Genomic DNA, 11,904 nt, shown 5'->3' on the forward strand with positions numbered 1-11,904 from the left:
ATACTAGACATATATAATCCGTCTGTCTTATCAAAAAAAAAAATATAGTATAGAAAGTCGGGACCCATGACAATAATGTCCTCCAAGGTCTGCATGACCAAAGTGACAATATAAGCTTAATCAGACCCCAAGGATTAGTCAAAAATACCCACTCACCTTGTCACCCCCCAACCCTTAAAGATAGAAATCCTCCCATCATACTTCTTCACAACTCATTAGTGAAAAGGAGGGCAAAATGGCACTGCTAGCACTATCATTGCTTCTCTCCTGGCCTCAACTACCTTGTGTTAAGATTCATTACCAAGTCTTAATCTTATTTGGATTCTTATTTAGCTGGTCATTAGTTTTAATGACTTTAAAAATCTATTTATAGTTTATTCTACTTAGTTATTCCTTCTAAAATACTTATCCTTATTCTTTAGCAGTTATCAAGACTTATTTTTTAGTAGGTGTTGGTTTTTAAATTTGAGTAAAAATCAAACATCCCACCCATATGATACTCTATTTAAAGGGACCTTTGGTGTTTCCTTTAGTGTGGCATGAGAAGAGAAAGAGAGGAAGAGAGAGTGAGAGTTGTCCTTCTTGGTGAAGATTAAGAGAAAGTCATTTTGTATGGCTCAATTTTTTTAATTAAATATTTTTCTCTCCTGATTAGTTTTCTTTCAACATCTCTTTTTTGTTTCTTGTTTGGTGTTTGCTTTAGATCTTGGGCCGGTACAGTCGATCTACTCCGCATAGCATGCCATTCAACATGGTATCAGAGGAAGGATGGAGAGTGGTTGGGCGGTTTGCAGCTTTGATCAAATTTATTCAGAGCGCAATTTTTGGAGCGGCAACATTGATTGTTGATGGTTCATGTGTTTGTAGCTTAGCATGGTTACAGAGCTTCCAATAATTCGCTAAGTGGTTGTGCAAATATATGGACTCTAATTTTAGTTATTCAAAAGATAAATTATCATGGTTGTTGCTACAACCTTCTCTCTCAATGGATTCAACATGCCTAATCTCACCAACATTAATATTGCTGCTTTGCTACTACTACTCTTCGCAAGTTGAACAATACTTATTATCCAATTTGGAAGGCTATTGTCAAGTCTTATTTGATAGGACAAGATATATGGGATATCTTGGGTGAGTCGAAGACGATGCCAATAGATACTCTTAATGATGAGGTTGCAAGAAAAAATAAAATCTAAAATAAAAAAAGGTGATGTGGATTATTCAAGTTTTAGTCGATAGAGAAAATTATCTTCATATACAAGATATACAAGAGCCAAAAAAATGTGGGATGTTCTTGTGGCCATCCACTCAAATTCAAGTAAGATAGGACATCTTAAATAAAAGTTGCCTGAAGAGTGGATTTTAGTTTTAGGCTTTCCTAAAAATCTAAATGATCAAGAACAAATTTGGTTTAAAAATAAAAATTTGAATCAGTGGGAGCTTAATCAATTAGAGACTTATTTAAGTTTAGAAGACTCAAAGTATGGAAAATTTGATCAGCATAAAAATCAACTTGAGGATCAATCAAGTCCTTAAAAAATCTGAAACAAAAGGAGCTTGATCACATAGATACTATATTAAGTTCAGTAGAGATCATGATTGAAGTTACTCATGAAGAGTCAAAAGATGCAATAATTGATCCGTCTATAAAGATATGGATATTTTTTCTGAAGATTTAGTCAGCCATGAGATAAAAAAATCTAACATTTGGAAGTAGTTTTAAAGATCAAACAGGAAAAAAAACATACTTAGTAGAAATGATTCATGTTATGTCTTGGTATTCGACAAAATTTTTGGTATATTAATTAATTTTGAAGCTACTCCAAAGTTTAAGTTGTTAGAAGACTCTATGTATAAAGATTTGATTCCACATATAGGAGCAAGCTATATGCAGATACTTTAAGCTGCTCAAGTGGTGGTGATGATCAATGCTCATATTGATTGCGTCTGGCAACTTGATGTTCATTGGCGTAAGCTGGACATTCTATGGAATCTTGATATAGTGATTATGGAGTTTATGCTTAGGAGAAGTGTTGGAGAACACCACCGATTTCGACATATGCAACAAAAAAGACAAGCCAACCAAAAAGTTATTGTTCGAGCCAATAAAAAAGTTCTACTATTTAATTATTGGTTTAACAAGTTATAACATATTGTTGTTATTGCGGCAATATTGGCAATGACTGTTGTGACATTTCATGACATCGACAAGTTCAATATTGTTGGCATGGGCTTCACAATAAGGAAGAGTGTTGAGATTCATTGCCAAGTCCTAATATTATTAGGATTCTTATTTAGTTGGTCATTAGTTTTAATGACTTTAGGATTCTATTGCTAGTTTTATTCTACTTAGTTTTTTCTTCTAGAATAGTTATCTTTATCTTTTAGTAGTTATCAAGTCTTATCTTTTAGTAGGTATTGGTTTTGAATTTGAGAAGAAATCAAACATCTTACCCATATAATACTCTATTTAAAGGTACCTTTGATGTCTCCTTTAGTATGACATGAGAAAAGAGAGAGGGAGGGAGAGAGTGAGAGTTGTCCTTCTTGGAGAGGAATGAGAGAGTCTTTTTGTGTATCTCAATTTTTTTAATTCAGTATTTTTTCTCTTCAAATTAGTTTTCTTTCAGCATCTCTTTTCTATCTTGTTTAGTGTTTATTCTAGATCTTGGGCCGATACAGTTGATCTACTCCGTGTAACATGCTGTTCTACATCTTCGACACCACTAGGGCAATTGAATACAAAGCAAGCAACAATGCTACTGGTACCTGGTTGGTGGCACCCGCTTTGACAATGAGATCGTTGTTGTCCTTTTTCTTGCCGTTCTTTTATTCTTTTGAGAATAGACAATCACGTAGTGGTTATAATTATTCATTATACAAATCATAATAGAAAAAGAATGATAGCCTTGAAAATGAAGAACAATCAGAAATATACATATAATTACATGATCAATGATTTGAATTTATAAATTACATAATCTATAATAGCTTTTGTTCACTAACTTTATGTCTGTGTAATGCAATGGTACAATATTTTTAGAAGAAATATTTTTTAGTTTTTAAACTTTCTATATACTGAAGATCATGATCAATATATAAATTTTTATTTTTAAATGTCATCACCAATTTCTATTTGGAAGGTGATTGCTGTCAAAAGTATCTTAGATTAACTCTGCACAACCATCATAACCTATGATGTATCGAATATCTATAAATAAAATATTATGCACTTTTGAGGACTTTTAATGTTGCATCAAATGGATACAAAATGGTGACACTATGTTTTGATTTGACCTATAGTCTAGAAGAATAGAAATTAGTTATCTTAATCTATATATATTTTAAGAAATTTAAATTGCTATCAGTAATTTTTAGTCTACAAATTATATAATGTACTTTTATTTATTAGCTCTATATTTTAACATTTATTTTATGCTTGCTTAATGCAATGGTAAGAGACCTTCAAAATAATTCTTTTTATTTTCTAAAAATTTTAAACATCATAAATTATAGTCAATGGTATGGATTTTTTAATTTTCAAAAGGTAATTATTAATTTTCATTGAAGAGTATTTAGGATCAAATAATTTTAAAAAATTCTGTCTATCTCTCTTTATAAAATGGATCATTGGATTAAAGTTTTGCCAATACTATTTATTGCTTGGATCAATCAAAAGATATTTATGTCTGAATAAATCTTAAATTAATCTTTAATTTAGATTTGATTTTAGTTTGATTTAAGATCAGCAAGCTGATGAAGTAATCTTGTGTTCGGCTCGATTTAAAATTAAACTCGATTTGAGCTCAAAATAATAATAAACAAATTAAGAGGTAGAGACATGTCTCACCAACCGAAAGCAAAGACTCATAGACTGATTGGCTTCAAGGAGAAGTCGGATCCGAGAACTAAGGTTCGTGGAACTTTCTCATGAGTTGACAAATAGGCGTCTTGGCTTCTTGCAAAGATGTGATACCGATAGATTGCCTACGCGCGCGGCCAACGTTGCATCAACTTAGTCAATTGTGGTAGGTTAATGAGTGCAAATTCATGGAAAGGACGTTAGTCATGGTCTCATCCTTGACCCAACTCAATTGACTTGGACGGGTCAAAAATTGCTTCTATGCAAAAAAAATCTAGATATTTTGCTCCGTGAATTATGCCGACCATTATGAAAACTGGCATAAAATAAATCAAAAAAAAAATTAATGCACGTCATGGAGAAATGTTATACATCTTGGCTCAAATTAGACCGTTCTTTTTGGCCTCGATATATATCAAGACGAATAACTTTAGCGACAGCCGAGAAGCCAATAGACATGTATCAATAAAAACTGACAGTTCTAGCAACCAATAGTTATGACAACACTACGGTCGACACACGATCATCACCGTATGCTGTCCACATGGAATGATGCCCATACCATTAAACGTATTACTGGCCATTAACACACGTCGTATCAAATCATAATGATAAAGTAAACTATCCTATATAAAAGGATAGTCCGGAGGTTCTCAGGTATATTCATTCAGAGAACTTTATTCTGCTGAAAATTCTTCCTTCCAAATTGTTGTTTCTCTATTCCAACTTGGGCATCTGCTAAAAATTTTTAGCAAGCAGACTTCTTGCAGGCCATCCTACAAAAAAATCGGCTCTTCCACATATTAGTTGCTGAAAATTCTTTCTTTCACGCTGTTGTTTCTTCATTCCAACTTGGGCATTGAAATTTTTTAACAAACAGACTTCTCGCAGGCGACCCTATGAAAAAATCATCTCTTTCACGGATTAGTTTTGTCGTTTTTTCCAACCTCAATTGTACGGCAACAGTACGGTAGAGTCGTGACTCCAAAGTCTTTTGGCCCCCACCCTGATCTTTTCATCTCTCTAGATCTATTTAAACATATGAAGCCTCGGTTGATCCATACTTGCTCATAAGTGGGAAAGAAGGGAAGATGGAACTGGTCGCGTTGTTGATTTCCAGCCTTCTGGCCTCTGCTGCGTTCACCGCCGCGGAGGGTGTTGAATACGAGGTCACCAACAACCGTCGGCACCCCCGGCGGCACCATCTTCGACGATAAGCTTGGGGTGGACTACAGCAAGCGAGTTCTGGCCGATGCCTCCGCCTTCGTGTGGACGACCTTCCAACAGTCCTCTGAAGCAGACCGGAAGAATGTGCAGCTCATAACTCTCAGCATCGAGAACTTAAACCGAGACGACGTCGTCGCGTTGACGAGCAACAACATGATCCAGTACAACGCCAAGTTCATCGCCGACGGGAATGTCGACGACCTGAACAGAGGCTTCGAAGGCGTCCTTTATCACGAGGTGACCCACGTTTGGCAGTGGAACGGGAACAACGCAGCCCCGGGATGGCTGATAGAAGGCATCGCAGACTTTGTCAGGTTGAAGGCCGGGTATGTGCCGAGCCACTGGGCGAAGCCCGGCGACGGGAATAGTTGGACGGAGGGCTATTCCGTGACTGCTCGATTCCTCGACTACTGCAACGGTCTTAAGGGTGGTTTTGTGACCCAACTCAATGCCAAGATGAGGGATGGGTATAGTGATGACTTCTTTGTGGAGCTTCTCGGCAAGCCGGTGGATCAGCTTTGGAACGACTACAAGGCCCAGTATGGAAGCTGATGGGATGGACGAGGTTCATCCACGTCATGACATATATAATAGAGAATAAGATCAAGTTATGATCCTACATATGATTTGTACCATTATATATGGCATGGTCATGCATGATGTATCATCTGTTTAAAATATATTCTAGTTAGAATATATCTACAGAGTTCAAAATTCCAATGGTCCATGTAGTATGTAATATTCTAGATTAATATATATATGAACTGGTTGCCAATATAACTTGGTTTGTGGTTCTGTTTAGACTTAGTTGCCTCGCCACTCCATTCCTGCTCCAGTTCGTCCTTGAAACAGCTCCTGATGAGTGGCCCAACGCAAAGCCAAAATCCAACTATTTTCGTCCATTGGTTCCAGTTTTTCAGCGTGGAGCATAGCAGTTTAGCGAATCCTATCTCTGCAATATTTTTTTGTCAAAAAATTATATTTTTAGGTGTAATTATATTTTTAGATTCTATCATGGGCCCAACTTGGGTAGAGTTGAGGGACAAGCAATTGAAGTAAATCTAACTCTCAGTTGAGTATGTTATCAAAGAGGACAAAGAACCTCTAGTATTGGGGAAAGATTCGATCGAAGAAATCAATAAAATCATTCAAGCTGAACAAAGGCACAAAGAAAATCCAACAAAAAAAGCAATGCTTATCTAAAGGCTATGGAAAATAAATGACTAGTACAAAATTACTTCCATTTTTCTATTATTTCATAACAATATTTTTCTTCTTTTCTAAGGTCGTGAAGCTAGGACTTTGTAAAGACCTGTGTTTTTTATAAACAATCACCCGAGCCTGGTCAGTGTGACCCCCTTCGTGAGAAATCAATGCTACTTTGATGAGTTCTTTAGAGAGAGTTGTCTTATGCAAACGGAAAAAACTAAATAGGAAGAGGAGGGATCCGCCAAAAAAGACCCTTTCATTTATTCAGAAGAACAGGAAGATCTGGAAAAATAGATGAAATAGAAGAGATCTGATGGATAGAAAGAAAAACACTCTTTTTTCTCTAAAGATGGGGTATTCTAACCATCCAATAGCTATTCCATCCCTGTTGTCTATTGAGCCCTCTTTGAATAATCTCCTTTTTGCCGGATTATTACCAATGTAGTCATAAAAAGCTAATTTTTCGAGAATTCTAGACCAAACTTCTGATAAACTCAGATTTTTGGCCAGCCTCACACTAACTCTTCGATATATTTTCTGCTGAAAGTATCCTTGATCGGAATGAGTATAGTGATTTATTTTTGGAGCTTCTCGACTAGATGTTCCATCAGTTAGGAAATGACTATGGCCACGTCTGGGGGAGCTTTTGGAGGGCCAAAAAGCACTTTCTGGCCCTCCAAAAATACTTTTAGATAAAAAAGAGTATTTGGTAAAAATTTCGGAAAGCTGTTTTAGCTTTTCCAGAAAGCTAAAAACAACTTTTTGGAAGAAGCTCCATTTTGGAGCCTTCCAAAAAAGCACTTTTAAGCTCCGTCAAAAAACTATTTTTTTGACCAAAATATTTCTAATAAAATACCCAATCCACCGAGCCCGAAATCCCCCAACCACCCCTTTCCAACGACCACTCTCCTCCGATCCCATGAATCTCAAACAAGAGAAAAACATCGAAGTAGCCGAAGTCAGCGGCGGCGGAGGAGGAGGACCAAAGAATCTTGTGAAGAAGCTTGGAGCTCTCATCCGCTGTGGCCCTGGACGCTGCGATGCCGCAAGCCGGCTGCGGGCTCTTCCTTTTCTTCTCCCGCGAGCTTCATCGCGCCTCCCATGGCTGCCACGAGCTTTTCGCCTCCCAAGCTCTCCCTCTCTTCTCCATGGGAGAAGATAGGAACGCCCCAAGCCGTGGCCGCTGGCCTCAGCCGGCCCTCCCTAGAGCTCGATCGCCCCTTCCATGACCGTGCAGGAGAAGTGAGGAAAGGAAGGAAGAAGGGAGGGGAGGAGAAGAAAGAAAGAAGTAGAAGAGGAAAAAAGCTTCGGGAAGGAAGAAGAAGAAAGAAGAGAAGAAAAAGAAAAAAAAAGAAAAGAAAAGAAGAAAAAATAAATAAATAAAAATATTAGTATTTGTTTAACCAATTTTATCACCTAGCTAGAAAATGGTCATTAGAAAGGTAAAAAATTAATTTACACTAATAATTATAATATTTTATACCTTTATTATTATATTATACTATAAATATAATATTATATTACATTATATCATAATACATTAATATGTTATGTTAAATAATTTAATATTATGTTATATTATGAAAAATTAATTTACACTAATAATTATAATACTTTATACCTTAGTTATTGTATTATACTATAAAAATAATATTATATTACATTATATCATAATGCATTGAAATGTTATATTAAATAATTTAATATTATATTAAATTATTATGCTATAGTATATAATATTATATTACTATATTATAATAATATTTTATTACATTACAGTAATATTATACTATATCATATATTTAGGTATTAATACATATTATATTTTATTATGCCCTCTTGTATAATACTATGCAATATTCTTTATGGTCATTTTGTCATACCAAAATTACTTTCTCAGTTTGTTTACTAAATACATGTTAAAGTAGCACAGAACTTTAGAAATGTAGTTACCAAACAGCAAATAGCTTTTTATAAAAGCTATACTTCTAATAGCTCTACTTCCAAAAGCTCTACTGCTAACAGCTCTCCCAAACAGGGTCTATAACTCATCAGTATAGAAGTTGACATTGTGCCCCAAATTGTACGAATGGAACGGGCCATTGTTAGCACGAGAATGAAATGAAACCATCTTTTCCATTCTTAAGTAGACTTTGTTACTGATAAACTGATAAGACTTTAGGTTTTTTTAAAGTTTTTATTTTTTATTGGAGGATGGGTCATATGGATTGAGCTAGCTATATCGGTTACATTTCTATTGTGCAAGCATTCCATATGTGGTTCTTGGATTCAAAACAAAGTTGCAAAAAAGTATTAAAGAAAGATATCAACCAATGTATGCTTTTAAAGTGGCATTGGCTTATTATGATCTACTTTTGCAAGTGGTGCCCCTTGCAGTTATTTATTATGAATAAGCATTTTGATAATAGAACTAATTAAAATATGTCCTTGGACTGACTGCCATTGTAGGTGATTTTTTTTAATTGATGATGGCTGCCATTTTATGTTTATTCCTTATTGACTAAAAGTTGTTAACTGATTTTGATGACTATTTTATGTTTATCCTGAGCTTGTTTGTAGGTGTCTATAGAATAAAGATGTATTGTTGTAATTATCCATTAACCATTGTAATAGAAAAATAAAAGATATTAGCTCTAAAATATAACTTGCATAACTATATATCTAGTGTTTGCATACTTTGATCCATAAAGGTTTATTTTTTGATTAAATTAAACTCTAGGTCACATTCTCTTCAAAAAAGAAAAATGAAAAAATAAATTGCTCAACTTTGTCACAACCCTAATTTCATACTGAAACTAATTAAACTATCCATATATATATATATATATATATATATATATATTGGCTTCTTAGAGATCCTCACCATTTTCCTTCTCCTTTTACTTAAACTACTTCAAACATTATTAGTTCTTCATGTTGCACTACTAGAATGACCGTAATTTGCATGCTGATATAAATACATGTAAATGAGATACAGCTATAGAGAGAGGGTTATCTAACCGGCCACAATTTTTTTCTTCAATCCTTAGAGATCATGCATGTAAAGGTGCTTAATAGTGAGTAGGATGCCTAGATAAGTACTAAGGTTATCTTTCTGCATCATTCCAAGGGAGTGCATTTTAATCTAAGCTTAGTATTGATTCTAAAAATGCTAAGAAAACCCATCAACCCAATATCCTTTTGTGAGGACAAAGGAGGGGGAGAGCCCCATCTGAATTTTATTAAACATGGAAAGTTAAAGAGAGAAAAGTGTACAACAAGATAGGAAGAAAAGGTTGAAAAGGTTCCAAATTCACATATAATCATCCAACAAATTCAAAATTCAAAATGTTCCTATATAATTTATATTTTTGAAATTCACATGGAAAATCAACTCACCACTGCTACTAAGAAGCATACCAAAATTTTAACACTAGATAATATCAAAAGTAAGCATGGCCAGACTGTTGACACAAAAAGACTTAAAAAGTAGTCCCATCTAGCAAAGGCGATCATACGTACAGAGGAGATAGACAATCACGCCGGAGAGGGAGAGAGGAGGAGGAAGATTAGGTAAGGAAAGGAAGAAGAGAAAGGCCAGATTAAGGAAGGGGGCCAACAAACATAGATTATGATGGGGATACTACTATCATCACAAATCTGACATTGCAAACCACACCTAATCGAGGCTCAAAATACAAAGAAAATAGAAAAAGAGGAAAGTCTCACACCACTCAAAAAGGGGGATAGAGGGGAAGGAGGACCGTGCATGGGGGATTGGCCAACTCAGAAGATCATGCCAAAAGAACTAGAGAAAAGAGAGATTAGAAATAAAAAGGAGGGGGGGCATGGCCAAAAGAGGAGGAGCTTAGGTGGGCTACTACACCAAAACAAGAGGAAGAGAGAGAGAGAGAGATGGAGTGAACCATGGCCCGAGGCAAAGAACTAGGGACTATAGTAAGACAGAATATGCTTTGTCACCTCTTTATTATTCACCTTCATACTCACTTTCTGATCATTGTACAATTCCACCTTATCTCTTTCTGTACCTTACTCTTTGTATATTCATCTTTATTAAATTAATAACAGAAGCGACTTACTTTCTCTATTTTTTCTCATAGTGCAACAAAATAAAGAGAGTATATCCAAGAGGGAAAGAGGAAGAGCGGATCAAAAAAATAGAGAAAAAGATAGAGGGAAGGAGGCCTAGTTAGTGTAATACCTGGGCCCAAAAATCAACTGGGCCCAATTACTCCTTTTTGGGCCTATATTTGAACATTGGGCCATGACATCTAATAGGCTAACTGGGCCCATGGTTGGCAGCTCGTTTGATGGCTGCCACCTCATGCTTTATGCGTGGATTTGACTAGGGCCAGGTGGGGATCAGAGGAAGGCCCAGGTGTTAAGTCCTTCACAGGGGAAAGCTGGGGGTGACACCTCACCCCAGCAAAAAGAGCCTTAAGACTCTCCTTCCTCTTCAAGGATTTCCTAGGATGACTACTGAAGCACCGGAGCAGGGGGCACCACAGTTCATCCCCGAAAATGGTAAGCTCTCTGATCATGTTCTATTTCTTTGTTATCCTTCATGTTTCCAAAATAAAATAGAGGATGGACTCCGTACACGGTTCTTGGCTGCAGCCGCTGTCGGCTCTCGACCGAGGGGTTGCAGTCGGCCGGAGCCCCATTCCCTTCTTCTTCTTCAATGGGATAGGGGGTCTCGGTGAAGAGAAGAAGGGAGGAAAGAAAAGAAGAAGAAAGAAAGAAGAAGAAGGAGAGAGGGAAGAGGGGACTCCCGTGTGCAGCCGCGAGCATCGTCGACGCCGTTGGTCCCCGCTACGGGCTGTTCCTCCCTCGAGGTCTCTCTTCTCCACGGGAAGGAGAGAGGATCGGCGACCACGGGCTGCAGATGCTGCAGGCACCACGAGAGCCACCGACCGACCTCAATCCGGGCCCCCGAGCCCTAGCATGGGGTCGGCCCCCCCATTCCAAGGAATCCAGAGATGTATTCTTCAACTTTGCTCACTCGAGTCGACTCGAAAATTCTGGGAGTCGACTTGGCGCTCAGAGTCCGAACTCCCGATCTTCTGTCTTTTGACTCGTGCCGTCTTGGAGTCGACTCGAACTGTTCCGGAGTCGACTCGGCTCTCAGTATCCGAAAAGCAGTCTTCTATCTTTTTGAGGTTGCGCTGCCTTGGAGTCGACTCGAACTATCTTGGAGTCGACTCGCCTCTCAGAGACGAAAATACCGTCTTCTGTCTTTTTGGGGTTGCACTGCCTTGGAGTCGACTCGGACTTTGCGGGAGTCGACTCGGCTCTCAGTGTCCGAAAGTTGCTCTCTGACTTTTGCCTTGTATAACACTGGGAGTCGACTCTCGCTTCCTTTGGAGTCGACCTGCCAACCATCGGAGTCGACTCGAGTTCTTCAGGAGTCGACTCGGCTCTCAGGGTCCAAAATAACTTCTCTGTCTTTCAGTCTGTAACTCCCTGGAGTCGACTCATACTACCCTGGAGTCGACTCGCAAGCATCGGAGTCAACTCGCGCTCTTCAGGAGTCGACTCGTTGACAGGTTTTGAGTTGAATCTTTCTGTCCGTCTGTCTGTTCTCA

The 11,904-nt window shown here is 37.4% G+C and overlaps 1 protein-coding gene across 1 annotated transcript; it reads left to right on the plus strand.

The window, feature by feature from the left end:
• Nucleotides 1-2,701: 2,701 nt before the first annotated feature.
• Nucleotides 2,702-5,854, plus strand: LOC103714804. Its single transcript, XM_008802221.3, has 2 exons — nt 2,702-2,765; nt 4,983-5,854. Exons 1-2 carry the CDS (start codon nt 2,702-2,704, stop codon nt 5,639-5,641), a joined length of 723 nt encoding a protein of 240 aa, XP_008800443.2. The 3' UTR covers nt 5,642-5,854.
• Nucleotides 5,855-11,904: the final 6,050 nt, after the last annotated feature.

The sequence above is a fragment of the Phoenix dactylifera genome, unplaced genomic scaffold (genome assembly GCF_009389715.1).
Source record: "Phoenix dactylifera cultivar Barhee BC4 unplaced genomic scaffold, palm_55x_up_171113_PBpolish2nd_filt_p 000144F, whole genome shotgun sequence".
NCBI classification, from domain to species: Eukaryota; Viridiplantae; Streptophyta; class Magnoliopsida; order Arecales; family Arecaceae; genus Phoenix; species Phoenix dactylifera.